We start from the raw sequence: 20,588 nt of genomic DNA, 5'->3' as shown, positions 1-20,588 counted from the left end.
CAGCTTGTAACCCTCCAAAGAGAAAGGAAAACTTGAAATCGCATCATATGACCCCTTTAACAATTTTTTTTTAATTTTTTTTTTATGAATAATGGGCATATATTTGACAATAAATGACTATATGAATTCAGGATTGTGGTGACTTTAATGATCATGCAGCTGTTACTAATCGACTGGACTACTTATTATAATTCATGCAAAACAATGCACATACACTACCATTTAAAAGTTTGGAGTCAGTAAGATTTTGAAAGAAATGAAAAAGATTTTAAATTGTAATAACATTTCACTATATTACTTTTTTATCTTACCAACTTCAAATATTCGTGTAGGGTGTAAATGAAATAATGACATGGATGCTTGGATGAATTATTAATAATTGACCTCGGCAGAGGTTTCCATTTATACATATAAATTAATTTATGTCATTGTAGAATGTCAGGACGAGGTTTTTTATTTACACAAACGATGCCTCTAGTAAAAAAAAGTAATATATTTAAAATTGTATGTATTTCATACTAAGTATAGTTCAGATCTGTTAACATATTTACTGACATATCACTCGAGACTTACTGGTGTAAAAATTATAATTTAATATTTGGAGTAATACTTGTTCACAATGCACATTTCTTAATATTAAGCCTAAAATGAAAGTACATTAAGTACAAAATTAGTTGTTCCAATTTAGCAGACTTTAAGTATACCAGTTTAGTATACTAAAAGTACAATTGCAGGGTATTTTTATTATGTATGTATTTGTAGTATACATAGCATGAAATAAATGTTGTGCAAATGCATTTTATTATATTTATTTTTCACTAGGGGCACTACAGAAATGTAGCACTGGAAAGGGAATGTAGAAAAAAATGTAACAAATTGTCCTCATTGTTAGCCTAAAACATACTTCACAGTAAAAGTAACTAGTATCTGTTTTGCCAGTGTATTTTTTTTTTTTACCTACTTTGTTTGCTGTTTCCTGCTCTAGTTCTGTTTGCTGAAGCTAATCATTAATTCACTTGTATATTTCCAGGCACCTTGATAACCATTCACTCTGGGAGAGCAAAACATTTGCAGTGCGCTGTTTCAAAATCATTATGTACTCCATTCAGGTAGATACAAACAACTGTACTGAAATTTGATTGTAAAAGTATCTGACACAAAATACAATGCAAGACACACTTGCATTGTAGAGCATGGCCATTTGCTACTAAATAATTACGTGGTGTTTGGGGACATATTTAAACATCTTTAAAATACTGTAGCTTTGAAAGTCTCAGAACAGTAGTGAAAATATTTATATTTTTGCATTATTCAATTTATTTTTATTTTTTTTACAAATGATCTTATAAGCTCAACGATTAGAGTGAAAAATCTCATAATGTATTAATATTTCGTATTGACTTTACGTCATAACATTTCTTTGTTTTTATTGTTAAAAAATTGAATGAAGTTATAATTCGATATGCGTTTGTGTTACTGTAATATTGACTCATCTACGGATCCTTTGACAGTCCCAACATTCACATCTGGTGATTCAGCAGCTGTTGGGCCACTTGGATGCCAACAGTAAGAATTCAGCCCGAGTGCGTGCTGGGATAGTGGAGGTGATCTCAGAGGCAGCTGTCATAGAGGCCAGTGGATCCATAGGTAACAGACCTTCTTTAGACCACTAGAGGGAGCACTAAAACCATCTCATTAGACAAGCATTTTATAGGATTTACACTATTACACACTGCTTATTTAATATGTATCAAGTGTTTATATGTTTGACAAATAATTCAATTTTATACAGTAGAAATCATACGCATTGACAATGTTCTTTAGAGGCATAGTTCACCCAAAAACGATAATTTTGTCATTAATTACTCACTCTCATGTCATCAAGATCTTTGGAACAAGATATTTTTGTTGAAAACTGTGAGCTTTCTGACCCTGCATAGACAGCAACGCAACTGACATGTTCAAGACCCAGAAAGGTAGTAAGGACATTGTTAAAACAGTCCATGTGACATCAGCGGTTCAACTGCAATTTTATGAAGCTACGAGAATACAATTTGTTGACACGGAAGAAAAGAAATTGTTGAATAAAGTCATTACTTTTGTTTTCTTTGGGCACAAAAAGTATTGTTGTAGCTTCATAAAATTACAGTTGAACCGCTGATGTCACATGGACTGTTTTAACAATGTCCTTACTACCTTTCTGGGCCTTGAACATGTCAGTTGCATTGCTGTCTATGCAGGATCAGAAAACACTCGGATTTCATCAAAAATATCTTAATTTGTGTTCCGAAGATGAACGAAGGTCTTACGGCTTTGGAACGACATGAGGGTGAGTTATTAATGTCAGAATTTTCATTTTTGGGTGAACTATCCCTTTTTGTTTAGTTTTGGCTCTGTGCCGTCCCTCTCCACAGGGCCCACAGTACTGGAAGTGTTTAATACTCTACTGAAGCAGCTCAGACTCAGTGTGGACTACGAGCTCACAGGATCCTACGACTCTTTTGCAAACATGGGCTCCAAGGTCATTAAAGTACACGAGGAGAGACAACTCCAAGAAGCTGTCATCAAAACCATTGGTGGGTGAACAATGAATGTTTATGAGTGAATCTGACAGTCGTGGCAGTCAAATATTTTTGTAAAATGACCGTGGCTAAACTGTATAATTGGCTTGTCTCAGACAAATAATTTTCTACATAGCTGTGCTCAGTTTGATATCAACCCACATTTTCACTCTTAAAATTATAACAAAATTTTATCTCAGTATTTGTATTTTAAATGGATAGATAGATAGATAGATATATAGATAGATAGATACTGTGCATGATACCTTACTTATCAATCTTTGTTTGCAGGCTCATTTGCAAACACACTGCCCACCTACCAACGCTCAGAAGTCATGCTGTTCATCATTGGTAAGATTCCTGTGACAGGCATGTATCCGGCTCTGGGGTCGGCCAACACCGGGTGAGACAGGGTTACTTTATCAATTAGACATGTTTACGATGTATTTTCTGCTGGCCCAAGATGAAATGCAAATTAAACGCTAGTGTTTAATAAGATAAATGCTAGCGTAGCAAGAATATTGTATTTTGTCAATAAGTGTCTGTTTCTTGTTTCAGGGTTGAGGGCAATAGGATGATCCAGATTATGCTGCTAAAGTCTCTGCTGCAGGTGAGCTGGTTTGTGTCAGTCATGATCTCCCGCTGTGCTATGCGGAGACCATTTACTCCCCCTGCTGTTTCATGATCCACAGTTGCTGATGCAGTCTAAACCGTCTGATGGTCTTGTGTGCCTTGAAACGTCAGTCTCTCCGTTTCTCCTTTAGGTAACAGCAGGATTCCAGTCTACAAACATTTTGACGGCGCTTCCCACCTCATTCCTGGACCCGCTCTTGTCCTTCACTCTGATGGAGGATGCAGAGATCCGTCTACTTGTTCTTGACATCCTCATCAGCATCATTGATCGCCATGACAACCGGCACAAATTCTCCCCTGTCAGGTTGGGGCGCACTGACACACTCGAAAAAAAACTCTAGCAATCTACAATTTTGATTTTTTTTTTTAAATATATATTTTTTACAGTGTACCTGACACATTTTACATTTACCTCTGTATTGTAATGCATGAAGTACTGGTTAAAATGTGGCCAAATGGCCCTTAGAAATAGTTAATACATACCATGGTAGCTTTTGATTAGTTAGTGGTTAAAATTATTTTTTTTTTATTAGTTAGTGGTTAAAAATGTATTTTTTGCTATCATACATTTCACAGTATGAATTGCTCTTATTACACATGTTTTAAAAATGTATATTATTTAATTGCACAAAGTGTTTTGCTACAGTAGGTCTTTGAGATTTACCTGAAAAACATTTTACAGTGCATTTTTCTATTGTTTTCAACAGAATTATCTCAGATATCTCAGTACTGAAGTTGAAAGTAGACAAGTGCTCAAGGCAGGATAACCTGTTCATGAAGAAACACAGCCAGAGGCTGTACCGCCACATTTACCTGGCCTGCAAGGAGGAGAGTAGCATCCAGCGGCACTTTGAGTCTCTGTATACATTGCTGGGGTTGATTTGTGTGGAGCTGGCCAATGAGGAGGTGGTGGTGGACCTGATCCGACTGGCTTTGGCATTACAGGTGTTTCTCTCACCTCTGTGATATGTACATGACTGTGGGGATGAATAAATATGCCAGTGGACACATAGGGTCAGCATAATTATATATGTTAATTAATATACATTTTAAAACCAACATAAGTCAACTTTTACTTCAGCATCATCTCTTTACATTATGCTCAAGTATGTGTCTTACAGACAAGTCATAAAAGTGTCTATCAATACAATAACAATACAATAACAATAGTTCTCAGCCTTTTTTAATTTCCCCTGATGCGTCCTCTTCCTCAGGACCTGGCCTTGACTGAAGAGGCTCTTCCTGTTTACAACCGCTGTGCCATCCACGCTCTGTCAGCTGCGTACCTGAACCTCATCAGTCAGCTGACCACTGTGCCCACCTTCTGCCAACACGTCCATGAGGTGAGTGCTATCTGTCTATCTATCTATCTATCTATCTATCTATCTATCTATCTATCTATCTATCTATCTATCTATCTATCATCTATCTGTGTCTGTCTGTCTGTCTGTCCATCTATATCGTCTGTCTGTCTGTCTGTCTGTCTGTCTGTCTACCCATCTGTCTGTCTGTCTGTCTGTCTGTCTATCCGTCTATCTGTACATCCATCCATCCATCCATACATCTATCCACATGTCTCTCTATCTATCTACTGTATCCATAGATCTATCTATCTGTCTGTTTCTACCCGCAGGTGATTGAGTCAAGAAAGAAACTTGTTCCTTTCCTGCTGCCAGAGGATGTTCTTGTTGAGAGCTCAAAGTAAGCAACACTTCTGTTCAAAGTATCATAATGTTCTTCTCACCACCATTATGAGAGACACAGCTTTTATGCCATAGTTCACACTAACAAACCAACAGAAACATATAGTTCTCAGTTCATACAAATTTATGTACTGAGTTGAGAACATACTGTACAGTTTTTACGCAGTTCAATGTCTTTCGGTTCACTATAAGATCATTTGCAGCTGTGATGTGCTGAGCAAATGGTTATTAAAGGCATTAAACCCACAAAACATTCAGAGACCTCTTATCCATCTGGTTTCTACTACCTCAGAAAAGCGCACCCATATAAAGCTGAAGAATAGCTTTAGCCTCTTTCTCTTTCAGGATCCCAGAGAAGGTGGAGGGAGAGGTGCTTTTTGTGCAGGCTAAGATAGCAGAGATGCTGGGCGGCAGCGGATACAACACAGAGAGACTGGCCACTCCATACATCCCACAGATCACAGGTCTGACCCTCAGCCTGAGCTTTAAATACACTGAGAAAGGATGTCCTGTCATATTTTTGCCTGTCTTGATATAGTGTGTTATCATGAGACACATAAAGTGAGGGCATTTCACATTTAAATGTTATAGTACAGCTGAGCTTTTTTCTTGAATTCTTCATAATACATTACATTAAGAAAATATTATTTTTGTAACTAACACAGATGAAGACAGACTGTCTAAGAGGAAGAGTATTGGAGACACAGTCTCCCTGCAGTTAGAGATGGAGTCTAGAAACAGTCCGGAGAAAGAGCAGGTAAAACATCCTAATATTCATTACACGTGTGTGTGTGTGTGTGTGTGTGTGTATTTTTAACCAATGTTCGGTGTCCTTACAGAGATCCACAGCAGAGCAGATAACGTTTGAAACTCTTAAACAAGCCATTGGTAAGTCTTGCATGATTTGAGAGTCTACTTGCATTAACATTGTATATACACTACCATTCAAACGTTTGGGGTCAGTAAGATTTTTTTAAAAGTAAATAATACTTTTATTCAGCAAGGATACATTAAATTGATCAAAAGTTGTGTTGTTACTAGTGCTGTCAAGTCACTTAATCTCGATTAATCACATCCAAAATAAAAGTTAGTTTTTACATACTATATGTGTGTCACATGTTTGTTTCTGTTTAGTTCCTGTCTGCCCTTATTTGGTTCTGTTCCTGTTCTCATTTAGTTCTTATTAATCCTCGTTCATTCGGATCACCTGTGTTGTATTAATCATCTCGTTTGCTCCTTAGTTTGACTTCATTATAAGCCCTCAGTTTCTGTCTTCTTTGTCTCGGATTAATGTTATTTTCAACAGTTATAGTTGATGCTTATTAAAAACTCCTTTTCTTCTACTCCTTCGTCGTGCGCAATTACTACAACCACAACCCCGTGACAGAATCCGAGACCCAAAACTGAAAGTGAGCAGCGCATTTTTTCCCCGTGTTTGTTTTCCGCCGGTTTGAAAAGTGTTTTTATTTTCCCCTTTTTCCCCGCGGTGATGGAAATCGCTGCACGCTTCGCCACCCTAGCCCGCCTGGATCTCCCATTCGAGAAGTATGAGCGGGAGTTCTGCGGGCTCATCGTGTGTATGGCGCTAGATGACACCACGCTCAACTCTCTGTTCTGGATCGGGGTCAATTACTATCGCCCCGTGGACCTCCCAGACACCACAGGACTGAGCTGGAGGGAAGGAATCCTCCAGTGTCTGGAGAGTGTCCAGCCCCGATCCAGAACCAGCCCGCAGTCAAGCCCGCTGGCCTCTCAGCGCTTTTGGACATGGCACTACCTCCTGAGTTCTCTGCCCCTATCCTCTCACCAGAGTTCGCTCCAGAAAACTCTCCTTCGTCTCCTGAGTCTCCGCTGGTCCCGTCCAGCCCTCCATCGTCCCCTGAGCCCTCTGTGTTAGCGAACTCCGCTCCTCCAGTGCCCACTCCTCGAAAGCGCCCTCCAGAGCCCACTCCTCGAAAGCGCCCTCCAGTTCCTGCTCCTCCAGAGCGCCCTCCAGTGTCTGCTCCTTGAAAGCGCCCTCCAGAGCGCCCTCCAGTGCCTGCTCCTCCAGAGCACCCTCCAGTGCCCGCTCCTCGAAAGCACGCTCCAGTGCCCGCTCCTCGAAAGCACCCTCCAGAGCCCGCTCCTCGAAATTGCCCTCCAGAGCGCCCTCAATTGCCCTCTCCTCCAGAGAGCCCTCAAGTTCCCGCTCCTCTAGTGCGCCCTCAAGTGCCTGCTCCTCCAGAGTGCCCTCATATTCCCGCTCCTCCAGAGCACCCTCAAGTTCCTGCTCCTCCAGAGCGCCCCCCAGGATTCCTAGTTTCCCCCAAGAAAAAAGGGGGGGGGGGCATATACCCGTGGCCGAGCCTCCTGAGTCCCCTGCTCCGCCATGGCCCCCTGAGCTACCAGCTCCGCCATGGCCCTCTGAGCTACCAGCTTCGCCATGGCAACCTGAACTGCCTGCTCCACCATGGCAACCTGAACTGTCTGCTCTGCCATGGCTCCCTGATCTGCCCTGGAGGCCTTCCTTGTCTCCGCCCTGTTCCTGTCCTGCACCAGCCTCCAGGGCGCCCGCCCCCCCCGATGTTCCTGTTACGGCGCGGGACGCGCCTTCCGGGAGGGGGGCGATATCTGTGACATGTTTGTTTCTGTTTAGTTCCTGTCTGCCCTTATTTGGTTCTGTTCCTGTTGTCATTTAGTTAATCCTCGTTCATTCGGATCACCTGTGTTGTATTAATCATCTCATTTGCTCCTTAATTTGCCTTCCTTATAAGCCCTCAGTTTCTGTGTCTTCTTTGTCTCGGATTAATGTTATTTTAAACGGTTATACTGTGTTGATGCTTATTTAAAAACTCACTTTCTTCTACTCCTTCGTCGTGCGCAGTTACTACAACCACAACCCTGTGACAATGTGTGTGTGTACTGTGTATATATATATATATATATATAATACACACACATACATGCATGTATTTAATATGCACAGTACACATACACATTATGTAAACACAAACTTTTATTTTGGATGTGATTAATCGCGATTAATCGATTCATTAAAGAATCCTACAAAAATATTCTAAAAAAACTATTAGGCAGCACAACTGTTTTCAGCACTGATAATAAAAATAAATGTTTCTTGAGCAGCAAATCAACATATGAGAATGAGTTCTGAAGGATCATGTGACACTGAAAACTGGCGTAATGGCTGCTGAAAAATAGCTTTGCCATCACAAGAATACATTTTTAAAGTAAAAACAATTAAATATATTAAAATTGAAAGCAGTCATTGCAGTTTTTACTGTATTTTGATCAAATAAACGGATGACTAAGTGAGAATGAGACATTTAAAATCATTTTAAAAAACATCATTTTAAAACATAAAAAAAAAACTACCAACCCCAAACTTACGTTAGTGCCATTTTGAAGTCATTTTTTTATATTATATTATTTTATATTATTATTTATATTATAGTACTGCTACAGAACTGTCGCTCTGATTAATGATCTCTATAAAATATTATTTTAAATAATCCTTATTCAGTAATTACAAATGACTGGTATGGTACAAAAAATGTGTTAGTCGTAATATCTCTAAATTGAACTTAAATTTAAAATTTAAAAGAGTTTAGACATTTTCTATGCTGGATTTTGTCAGTTAGCACAGAAACACCTGTATTTGTGTGTTTGTTCAGTAGACAGCGTGAATGTGGAGGAGCTGGAGAGAGAGCGCAGAAGGCAGGTGGTAGAGAGGTTTCAGACCGCCCCGTTTGAGGAGATAGCAGCCCACTGCGGGGCCAGGGTGAGTCCAATGCCTAGCAAGCATACACACTCTAATTTTATCATCAAATAGCACAAACACAGCTCTTCTGTTCAGCTCCTACATCTGTTCTTTTCTTTTTTTATTGTGCATGAACTCTCCGCCTGTACTGTTTCTCTCTAGGCTTCCCTGTTGCAGAGTAAACTCAACCAAATCTTCGAAATCACAATCAGGTACATAATATAAAACTGTTTTCTGTAACATTGAATTTTTTGTAAGTGTGAATATGTTATGTAACTAACAACCATATAAAACTACACAGAGTAGGACACCACTACAGTGGAAAAAGGCTGTATTGTCTGTCTCATGTGATTGACACTTGTTCCATCTCTCTTTCTCTTTCTCTGTTGGATAGGCCTCCACCGAGTCCGTCTGGCTCTGTCGGGAATGGTCACGGCCGGAGCCACTCCGTACCAGTCTATGAAATGAAGTTTCCAGACCTCTGTGTATACTGAGAGACCCTGGAGCCCTTGTCACCACATACAGCTGTTTTCATCGCACTATTATCACTCCTTCTTATGTCCAGGTGTAACTCTGTTTCTTCTAAACTGTGTTCTCTAGTGTAATATCAGACCTTAGATAAGGATTACGGCTGTACTTTATCCTGAAGTCTATTTATGCCAACAAAGACAAACAAACCAAGAGAATATACCATATGTTGGTTAAATATGCACTTAGTCTAGACGAAAAAGGACAGAATTTATCGACAAATGATCGTATCTTGTCTGGGAGCATAGAGAGCAGAATGAGGTTTTCATTGTTTAGGTTACTGTGTAAGTGTGTACAGTCTGTTGTAATTGGTTTTCTTGTACAACTAAAGAGTAAAGCTGCATTACATTTTGTATCTTAAGTTAAGAACATTTGTCAAAGAATGTCCCAAATGTGTTTCCAAAAACAGTTTTTTTTTTTCAACGTGTGGGTATCGACAGTTTAGCTAAATACAAGCTTTGTTTGCATGTTTAAATCGTCTCTACATGCTGCAATAACAGTTGTATTTAAAGCAATAATTATTGAATTTAAAAGTAAAAACTCTTGGGTAGAAGCTGAGGAAAAAATACAGCAAATACTAAGTTCCTAGTTCAGCTCAATGCAGTATTCCAGTCAGAACTGATGGCTTAATGATGTTGTGTATAAGAAAGTGAATGTGTTACATTCACATAAAGTCAGACCTGTATCATTATTCATTATACTCTTGTTAATGCAGTTTCTTACGTGAAAGGTTTTCATTTGCGTAATGTTTGTTTGATTGCTTAAGTTTTTTTTTTCTGAACCAGAGTGAGTTAATGTTATCATTGGCAAAATTAGCAAAATTTCACAGGCAAAAAAATGTCCATTGTTTAATGGCAATGGTGTCACAATGTATAAAGCACAGTACACACAGAAATCACTTTGAAACCAAGCAGATTTCTGCAAATTTGCGTAACCAATTTGAACCCATTGCGAAATCTGCTTGGGGAAATCTTTTGCCCTGATGTGAAATTCCAGATTGTATGTATTTGTATTGAAATGACTGTTTGCTATATTCTCTTTCAAACCAAGCAGCTTTCTGTAGGTCAATGCATGCCACCTCACGGGAAATTCTCGTTCACATGGATTCCTGTTGAGATAATGGCATTTTGCATGCAGAATTAAAAGGTAAAAGCTAGAGAGGTAAAAACCCTACCCTAAAAAGGTAAAACCCCTACTTAGGGTCTAAAGGGATCAATTATCTACCTTTTTTTACCAGGATTAGTGCATTTCATTTGACACTTGTACAGTAACGAGTCCTTTATTTTATTAAATTTGTAAATAATTTCAGGTTTACAACAAGATTTTGTTGTCCTGGATTTAAACGCAGCACTTTAATGCTCACTGTGTAAATGTGGTGTATGCTGGAAAATATACTTTATGTTGCGCAAAATTTCATCTTGATGTGTTCTTGTCTAAAATTTTATGGTGTGTAATCTGTTGTCATATCATATTGTTCCGGTTCCACATAAAAACATGGACGTTTATCTTGTTTTTCTGTCGTAAAACCACCTGTTTTTTTTTTTTAGTTCATGAAGTAATTTTTCATGTTCTGGTTTTACTTTATATTCATCCTTGGTGATACCCTGAATTTATTTGCAAGCATAAAAACAAATTGGTTTATCTTCTCTGTTTATATGGCTATGATGAAATATTCTAGACTGCTTACATGTGAGGTGATTTTGCGTGTATGAAATATCAGAGTTTAGTCTTTCCTTGTCAGCTGCTGCATGCACTGGGTGTTTTGTCTGTGCTTTTACCATTTTTAATTTAAGTGAGATCATTACAACACTGTGGACCGTAATAAGTCAACTTAGTTCCTGTTATGTATGTGTTTAGATGCTGTCACTGTAAAAGGATGAGACTTCAGAACTGTGTTCTGTGAATGTTTGCCTACATGAAATCATTAAGTGATGTACATATGTGGTGTGAATAATAAGAATATCAATTAAAGACTAATTTTATGAATTCAAAGTCTGACCTGTGTTTATAGCTTTATTGGCAACTGCACATACGTCTGAATGATTCTAATGAATGCTCGTTTCTCAGAAATGAACCGTTTTGTTCTTTTCTGCATGAAACAATCGTCACATTTTCAAAATTGACAGTATAATACAATTCAATAAATAATCTAAAATGCTGTTTCTTTAGCCTCTAAACCAGTATTTAATCACCACAGCATTTCTATGTATAGAATTCAGAATTTATTGTTTACTACAATGTGAATAAACTCTAAGCATCAAGAATGAAGTGCTACTGGTAACACCACCCACCCTCTTTTTGTTTACTATGCATGATAAGTTTGCTGGGAAGAAAGTATATTAAAAACAATCCCCTATCCACTCCTCCCATTAAAACCCCCTCACTGGCCCTTCTTCTGGTGCTCTTTGTTTATGACGTTTTTGAAGAGCGTGAGAAGGGGTTTCTGACTGCGCTCGTCCCAGGACTTCATGAAGCCTCCATAGCGCTTACTAGCAGGCGGGCTGCTCCAGCGGAAATGTTTCATTTTGTAGGAGCCATCCTTCTTATCCTGCTGGTCTAAAGCGCCCTCCTCTTGAGGATAGTCGACCTCGTTGGTAGCCAGCTCGCGCCTCATCTCAGCTGGGAGAGTCTCGGCGGATTCCTCCTCCACGCCGTTTGTGTACACCTTGATAGGCCTGCGCTTGCGACCCACTGGCTTTCCCCAGCGGAAATGCTCCATGGAGTAGGAGCGCTTGTGCTCGTGCCGAGGGCTGGACTCGGGGTCCATTTGCTCATCAGGAGCGAGGGCTGCTGGGGACAGGGGTGAGAGGACCTCAGTTTGCTCCAGCTCGGAGGGAGGCTGCAAATGGCTTTCTCTAGGGTAGACGGGGGTTTCATCTGTCAGATCAGACCTGCATAGCTGTATGCAGTCCTTGGGAAGAGCAAAAGAAGAAGAAACTAGAGAGTTCTCATTCAGGATTGTGGTTTGTTCAAATGCCTAATCCTGAAGAATTAGCATTCATGATGTTAGTCTCACTATTAATCAATAAGATTTTGAATTAGTGAGCTAACTTGCAGATTGAGCTGAAAGAACTAACATTAGCAGCTAAGCAGTCATGTGTGCAAGGTATATTGTAACTCACCAAGATGTTCTCGTCAGTGGTGAGGTCTCTGCAGCGGGCGTTCTCCCAGCACTGAGCTCTGACTTCAGATCCACCCGCACACAAAACAGCCAGAGCCAAGAGCCAAGCAGGACACAACATCCTCACTCCCCTCACCATGTCTGATACAGCACAATGATTCATGCCAATATTGATAACACAGCAATATTCACATTTATGCATACTCAATCACATTAAGGGCATGCACAGTTATGCAAAGCATTATTTCATTGCACACCAGAATTAAAAGAACAAAGAAAATTGTGAACAGAATGCATGTCTGTGAAATAATGCTTTATATTAATAAAATAAACATGAATACATGAATTATTAGACATTGCAAAAAAAACAAAACATTAAGAAAATATGTAAAGCTCAACCTCAGTGGATGATTTTTTTACCCACCTGTTGTGCAGAAAGAAGTGAGCCAACCAAAGTTTTTCTCTCGGAGGATCTCTGATCTGTCTGGTTATGCGTGCGTTTGCTTGTCTCTGATGTCTGAGACCCTCATCTAGTCATCTTTTATAAGCTACCTATGCGTCAATTCCTCAAGGCCACCAAACTCTGTCACTTTTAATGGGTGGTGCAGGTAGGAAACCCTGGCGCATCATCTAAGGTACGGATGAGTAATCCATCAGAGATTGTCAGTCAACAGTGAAAAGACAGTTGTGAATGAGTGCAGGATTAGGATCTTCACTCAGCTTATCAAATCATGATGGTTTTTCTCATTACGTTTAAGGGCATACGTGTCGGTTTACATGAGTTAGGTGATTAAAGGTTTAAATTCACTTTAAATCAATGATGGGGCATGTTTTTTTTGTGTGTGTCAGGGCACATAAGTGCTAATCTTGTGTTGAAATGAATGGGAAGGTGAGGGATTTGAACATCCGGGGTGGTAGAAGCAGAACAAAAGCTCATAATACAAAATGACCATGGTTTGATCAGATTGAATGCCGCTAACAGATTAGGTTGAGCAGAACATTACAAAACATAAAATCATGGTATTACTGTATAAAGACTTGCTGTGTTGCTGTATCTTTGCCGAAAATTACAATAAATATAAGCCAAATTCTTCATGGAGAAATAAAAAAAGAGTTCATATTTGCAGAAAATATTAAATAAAAAATATATTATAATGTTAATATAAATATGAATAATATACAGTAATAATAATGTCTCACTTTGAAAATAAGGCAAGCTAGACATTTTTTCAGTGGTAACTCTTCAGGGAGAGCTACATTGTAAAAATGTGAGCAATTTGGGGAAAAAATCTCCAAAAAAAAATGTTTTACAACAAAATATACTTTACCATTTTACTTTATATATTTTTATATACATTTATATTAATTAAATATTTTATTTGCTATATTTATTTATATTTATACACATTTTTACATAAGGCCAATAAAATTAGAGAAACCATGGTCACTGAAAAAATACACTGAAAACTGGTGGAATTATTATTTAAATATATTAGAAATACAGTAAAAAATAAATGATATTATTTATAATTGTTCCATTTCACTATGCAACATGTATAGCTTTACAGTAAATTATGATCATTTATTTTAAAGTTGCAATTATTTTAATAATACCTATTAGCTCAGTTATTATATTAACATTATATAATTTAATGACAAAATACAGTCATCAAAATGCCACCCTGTAATGTGTAATCTATAGCTGTCAGTTTTAGTGCAAATTTTAATCTGACCTTGTATGCCTTAAACTGCAACATGTACATATTTATTCCTGCTTTAAGGCATAAAATATTTGTTATACAAAATAAATGTTATATTTGAGATCTTAAGAATGAAACACTGACAAATGTCAAAGAGCATGTCCTAAATTTCAATCAACCAGGCTCACTCTCTCAGCTGAGTGATTCTGTTGATTCAAAATATGGTTTCTATATTGGTAACTATTCCGCCTGGAGCAAAACGATTCCAAGGGGCATTTTCCATTAAGGGCACATCATTATATTGGAGTCGTGACCTTGCTGGCTTTTATATTTATGTTATTGGTCTCTTTGGCACATGGAGTTCTCAGAGACAGAAAGTCACAGATGAGTATACTGGGGTCAAATGAGGAAAAAAAAAGGTTCTGGATTTAAAAGTGTGTGAGCAACTTTGCCCCTCTGTTTATACATAAAATACAACAAGTGGTCAATGAAAATGTTAGCCGTTTTCATATGTAATTTTCCAGATAGGTGTTATCTATAGCTAATAACAAATAAACATAAATGATGTAAAGAAAGTGGTCATGGAAATTATAATCTCACACATTTGGACAAAATGTGATATTTAATTTAAGGAAAAAATAACATACAATCAGTTAAATGCAAAGCATATAATTTATTGTATATTTTCTTGTCTCTTTACAGGCTATTGACCCACACTGCACAGTGAATGTAATCCTATTAGAGAAGATTTAGAGGATAAGATGCCTGTCAACCCATAGTAACACTGTTAATAGCACAGCTTTTCCTACCAACAGTGAGTGAGTGAATGGAAGATATACTTTCTTAACACATTCAGAATGACAAGAGGATTTGCCTGCCCGGTACAAGGTAACTTTGCTTATCTCATTTGTGTTTGCCTTTTCATTCATTTCATTTTTCATTTGCTGGCTTTGCAGAGGCTTTTATTTTAGCCTTTTAAATGTATATTATGCTCATTCTTGATGTGTGCATCTGTTAAGTTGCATGCACTTGATGAATTTTGAGTAAGAAGTTGGAATGCAGTTGTATTGCTACTTTATGTATAAACTAACAAACTCAAACTTAATATAGACTTGGGGGCAATATGAGTATCTAAATATGGAGTGAACCTTTAGATAATCGACTTACAAACCTGCATCATGCAAATCAAATAAGAATTCTGACATAACAGAACAGAAAGTAAATGTTAAGCAGTTAAACCAGTCCCTAAAGGCTGCTGGGCTACACTACTGCATATGGAAGTAGGCCATAACATGCAGGCCCGGTACCATTATCACAAGTGTTATGCATGCAGAATCACTGACTGTTCATTATTATACTGTAGTGCTTTTTAGAATTAACTGTATATTATTAGCACATTTGCATAACTAACTACTTTAAGTAAAGTTATTACATTTAGCTTATGTTTACATCTACAAACTTCACTTTATTTTAAATAATGTTCATGAAGAATATTTATTGACAATCATTCCGAAAACTAGTCTAGAAAATGATAAATAAGAGTGTTGATTAAGAAAAACCATGGGCCCATTTTTTTCTTCTTTTTGTATTCATGTTGTTTTCATGACTTTGAAAACCTTTTATACCATTAATAGCATTTTTAAGAACAAGAAATTTAACTCTAAAAATGTTGTGGTGTAACCATCAAGAATGAACATATTTTCTTTACAGCATGAATGCATGTACACATCTTAATCATTTTCCAAAAGTTTTTAATATATATATTTTTGCAGTTTTTTAATACAAATATTATGACTTATTAATTCATAAATATCATTAAGCTTCTGCGGAGTCGCACCATATGATGTTTTACAATCTTAACTAACTTTGCCATAAAAAGGCTAAATAATTTGATATTTTAAGAAATGATTGATATTGACAAACATTAGAATGAACTGCAGTTTGTTTTTGTTTTTTGCATGCTTTTATGGTTCTGTGTGTTGTTTACAACACATTACAAATATTAATAAGAAGCTTTGTTGATTAAAAAAATAAAATTACAATAATTAAAAAAAAAATCATTAATTAAGCCAAACTACAATAATGCATTTCTTTTAAAGAGGCTTCTTTCTTCGTCATAACATAAGACATTTTTTCCCCCCTCTGACAATTTTGACATTATGCCACACAAAATGTCAACAATAATTTTAATTAAAGGTCCCATATTGTCAAAACTTTGAAATTTTCTGGCTTTTTTCATGATAACTGAGGTCTAGGTGCTATGTAACTACCATATAGGGTTCAAAACAGTCAGTCCACAGTAAAATGCATACATCCTGCATAAAGTAGCTGTGATTTTTCACGAACCGTTGTGACTTCTGTAAAAAGTTGACGTCGGCTGACCCTAGTTACCTGTGGTTGGCCTGGCCATGCGTCACTCAGAAAACAACAGGCCAATCAGAAAAGAGGCTCATGAATATTAATCGTAAAAGAAGCCAAAATCGACCTGTTCTCAGCAGAGCTCCTGAGAAAGGAGCTGTAAAAATATATTGAGATGGTTTTTGGTACTTATACCGCAAATATATATTCTTAAGGACATCAAAACCTAAAATAAAACTCCAGAAAGGTGTAAAATATGGGACCTTCAAGAAATTGTACTGTATATTCAAAATATTTCATGTATGAACTCCATTTTAATGTACTGAATAAATTAATGAGCATCATGTCATTGATCCATCCATTCTATTATTTCTTTAAGCAGAATGCTGGGTGGCAATGTTTTGAGGATTTCTGGCAAATGTCCGGCCAATCAGCTTTCTCCATCTCATTCACTTCCCATCTGCCCTGGAGAGATTTAGTGACAGCATTAAACCATGAGAAAATAAGTTGTCTTGTCTGAGGACCCAGACAGGTTTCAGGGTCTGATGAGGATTTCACTCTCTAGTCCTTACTTCTTCTGGAGAACTTCAGTCTATTGCAGAATGTTGTCTCTGCTGTATGCTTTGTTTCTCTGGGCAGCATGGCCCCAATTTCCTGTTGTCAAAACCAAAGATGCTGTTGAAGAGCCTAAAACCGCAGACTCTTTTAAAACAGACACTTCTCAGACTCATCGAGTTAGCAGCTGCCTAATGCAGTGTGGGGAATACAGCAATGAAGTGATGCCAAACGGACAGTGTCGTTTAATAGCCACATTACCTCAGCTGGAGGAGCAGCGGTGTCCAGACATGTTCCGCTGTACAGATGAGGTCTCCTACTGGCTGCGTGAGAACGAAGAGCGCAAGCAGCAAATGCAGGACCTGAAAGAGACCATCTCAGAGCTTCAAGAGGAGCTGAGGAATCACAGGCATCGCATTAAAGTGCTGGAACTGCAGGTAGGAGCTACAGGCTTTTAGCAATAAAAGTCGCACAAAAGTGCTTTTCTATGAGACGCATTCCATCATATATTTCTCATGACATCCTATATTTTAAAAGGTGAATTGGTCATGAGATATTCAAACAGGTTTTTACGATTCATAAAAGATGAATCACTGTCTGACCATCAGAGATGTAGGTATGGAGATAATGGTTAGAGTCCAGATTTTTTGGTAGTATTGCAGCACCGTGATATTTGTTGTTTGATTTGGGCATCCGTTTAGAGCTGGGAATGGTGACACTTGACGTCAGGCTTAAAGGGTTAGTTCGCCCAAAAATGAAAATTCTGTCATTAATTACAGATAAGATATTTTTGATGAAATCTGAGAGCTCTCTGACCCTCCATAGACGGCAAGGATACTATCACGATCAACGCACAGAAACGTAGCAAAGTAAAATAGTCCATGTGACATCAGGTGTTCAACCATAATTTTATGAAGCTACGAGAATACTTTTTGTGCTACTTTTTCATTTCTGTCTATGGAGGGTCAGAGAGCTCTCAGACTTAATAAAAAATGTGACCCTGGACCACAAAACCAGTCTTAAGTCGCTTGGGTATATTTTTAGCAATAGCCAAAAAAACATCGTATGGGTCAAAATTATCGATTTTTCTTTTATGCCAAAAATCATTAGGATATTAAGTAAAGATCATGTTCCATGAATATATTTTGTAAATTTCCTACCATAAATATATCAAAACAATTTTTGATTAGGAATATGCATTGCTAAGAACTTAATTTGGACAACTTTAAAGGCGATTTTCTCAATATTTTGATTTTTTTGTACCCTCAGATTCCAGATTTTCATATAGTTGTATCTCGGCCAAATATTGTCCTATCCTAACAAACCATACATCAATAGAAAGCTTATTTTTTCAGCTTCCAGAAGATGTTTAAATCTCAATTTTAAAAAATTGACCCTTATGACTGGTTTTGTGGTCCAGGGTCACAAATATCTTAATTTGTGTTCCGAAGATGAACGAAGGTCTTGCGGGTTTGGAACAACATGAGGGTGAGTAATTAATGACAGAATTTTCATTTTTTGTTGAACTAACCCTTTAACAAGTAGATTATGTGTTCTATCACGAGGAGCCGTTCACACAGAACGCGTTTTTGAATTCAACTGTGCTCCTTTTACATTTTTTTAGATGGATGTTTGACTGTTGCAATATCATCTTTTGTAGTATCTCGTACATGACACAGCATTCTAAAATCACGCCGCTCAAGTTCAACTTTTAAAAAACGTGTCTCTAAGGCTTGCATTTTTAATTATTTTTTTGCATCTGCTATGCTGTTTTTCAATATTTTCCGTTGTTTTTCTATGTAAACATGGATTAGACAGACATATTTGACCTTTGCTCTGGTGTCTTTAGCAGCGTCTTGCTCATGACATTGCATTCTAAAAACGTAGCACTCAAGTAAAAAAAAAAAAAAAAAAAAATGTGTGTCTAGACCTTTCATGTTTTTAATTCCATGTGTCTTACTTTTTTAAACACCAAAATGTATTTTTGCACTTCACTGCACTGCTTTTCAATTGATTCTGTGTGTAAACATGCTAGATGGACGTGTTTAGCCATTGAGCTTGCATATATTTTTGCAGTGTCTTGCGAATGACACATTGTTTCAACAACACAGCACTCAAATTCAGGGGCGCCGTAAGGGGTGGGGGGATGTTAGGACGATTCCAAGGGCCTGGCGTTAGAGGGGGCGCATGGTGTTAGAATGCGGAACGCGATTTCTACCGAGGGGGACCCCCAACCCCCAACTCATTTACATGGTGTAATCATTCATTTGATCGGTTCATGAAAAGGTTTATTCCACGCCTTTCAATTCAGCTGAAATTTCAATCAGTTTGAGCATTTTCATTCCGATTGAGATGTTTACAGCATTTTCATTCAGATTGAAATTTTAAACTGGTTATATTTGGTATACAATGCTCCATGCATTGTTTATTTAGCAGGCAAAGTCTTATCTTTATAGCACACATTACATATTAACAGGTGTGCTGCAGCTCTGCCTTACAGGAATCCAGAGACAAATGTTTCAGCAGTGCACTGTTTCTGTACTATCGCCTCCTTAACCCTGATCAATTACTGGATTAGAGCTGGAACCAGTCCCATAGACATATAGTAGCAAACACTTTGTCAACAATTCTTTGCATCCACGTACAACAAAAATACATAGCCTATGAACTGGTACTTTCTGTGTGTATGAAAGTCTTATTTCTTACCATTAGAAACATGAAACAATGTAGTTAGGCCATTTATGTAGGTATTATTTTATTTTGAAGAAATTGTTTTACTGAATGATGATTTGATTTACTTGTTAGCTCAGTAAAAAGTAAATATCAAACACGCACACACACAATAAACATAGAAAAGTATGTATAGTGCCGTGAAAAGTTTTTTTGCCCCCTTCCTGTTTTTTTTTTTTTTTTTGCATATTTGTCACACTTGAATGATTCAGATCAAACAAATTTTTATATTACACAAAGATAACCCGAGTAAATACAAAATGCAGTTTTGAAATAATGATTTCATTTATTAAAAGGAAAAAAGATGTCCAAACCTGCCTGGCACTGCGTGAAAAAGTAATTGCCCCCAAATCTAATAACTTGTCGTGCCACCCTTTGCAGCAACAACTGCAGTCAAGCGTTTGCAATAACTGGCAAGGAGTCTTTCACGTCACTGTGGAGGAATTTTGGCCCACTCTTCTTTGTGGAATTATTTTAATTCAGCCACATTGGAGGGTTTGAGCATAAATGGACTGTTTAAGGTCATGCCATAGCATTTCAATCGAATTTAAGTCCGGACTTTGATTTGGCCACTCCAAAACCTTCATTTTATTTTTCTTGAGCCATTCAGAGGTGGACTTGCTGGTGTGTTTGGGATCATTGTCCTGCTGCATAACCCAAGTGTGCTTGAACTTGAGGTCACAAACTGACAGCCGGACATTCTCCTTCAGGATTTTCTGATAGAGAGCAGAATTCATGGTTTCATCAATTATGGCAATTCATCCAGGTCCTGAAGCTGCAAAGCAGCCCCAGATCATCACACTACCACCACCATGTTTGACTGTTGGTATGACGTTCTTTTTATGAAATGCTGTGCTGGTTTTATGCCAGATGTAATGGGACACACACCTTCCAAAAAGTTCAACTTTTGTCGCAGCAGTCCACAGAATATTTGCCCAAAAG

General features: G+C 37.7%; 2 protein-coding genes and 1 pseudogene across 7 annotated transcripts in view; 2 read left to right on the top strand and 1 right to left on the bottom strand.

Annotated features, from left to right (window-relative positions):
- efr3ba (EFR3 homolog Ba (S. cerevisiae)) overlaps nt 1-11,173 on the top strand; it is a 33,868-nt gene extending 22,695 nt beyond the window's left edge. For 5 of the 6 annotated variants that reach the window (XM_016498635.1, XM_016498637.1, XM_016498633.1 and 2 more), the window contains 15 exons: nt 1,031-1,109; nt 1,512-1,647; nt 2,415-2,576; nt 2,853-2,964; nt 3,120-3,171; nt 3,326-3,498; nt 3,902-4,139; nt 4,409-4,537; nt 4,828-4,895; nt 5,243-5,361; nt 5,563-5,654; nt 5,737-5,785; nt 8,569-8,675; nt 8,817-8,866; nt 9,049-11,173. In XM_016498635.1, coding sequence (XP_016354121.1) covers nt 1,031-1,109; nt 1,512-1,647; nt 2,415-2,576; nt 2,853-2,964; nt 3,120-3,171; nt 3,326-3,498; nt 3,902-4,139; nt 4,409-4,537; nt 4,828-4,895; nt 5,243-5,361; nt 5,563-5,654; nt 5,737-5,785; nt 8,569-8,675; nt 8,817-8,866; nt 9,049-9,148 — 1,666 coding nt within the window. In that variant the 3' untranslated portion in view covers nt 9,149-11,173. The remainder of the gene's footprint in view (nt 1-1,030; nt 1,110-1,511; nt 1,648-2,414; nt 2,577-2,852; nt 2,965-3,119; nt 3,172-3,325; nt 3,499-3,901; nt 4,140-4,408; nt 4,538-4,827; nt 4,896-5,242; nt 5,362-5,562; nt 5,655-5,736; nt 5,786-8,568; nt 8,676-8,816; nt 8,867-9,048) is intronic. The other variant, XM_016498634.1, reaches the window with a different exon arrangement.
- A 286-nt stretch (nt 11,174-11,459) lies between these two features.
- On the bottom strand, nt 11,460-12,812 carry pomca (proopiomelanocortin a). Its single transcript, XM_016498638.1, has 3 exons — nt 12,728-12,812; nt 12,305-12,444; nt 11,460-12,093 (listed from the first exon to the last, which is right to left on the bottom strand). The coding sequence occupies exons 2-3, from the start codon at nt 12,440-12,442 to the stop codon at nt 11,563-11,565; spliced, it is 669 nt and encodes a 222-aa protein (XP_016354124.1). The 5' UTR covers nt 12,443-12,444; nt 12,728-12,812; the 3' UTR covers nt 11,460-11,562.
- Nucleotides 12,813-14,807: 1,995 nt separating this feature from the next.
- Nucleotides 14,808-20,588, top strand: part of LOC107697778 (fibroleukin-like) — a 13,354-nt pseudogene continuing 7,573 nt past the window's right edge.

This window comes from Sinocyclocheilus anshuiensis, unplaced genomic scaffold, assembly GCF_001515605.1.
Source record: "Sinocyclocheilus anshuiensis isolate Anshui unplaced genomic scaffold, SAMN03320099.WGS_v1.1 scaffold446, whole genome shotgun sequence".
Taxonomy (NCBI): Eukaryota; Metazoa; Chordata; class Actinopteri; order Cypriniformes; family Cyprinidae; genus Sinocyclocheilus; species Sinocyclocheilus anshuiensis.
This window is presented reverse-complemented; position numbering and strand designations above follow the sequence as displayed.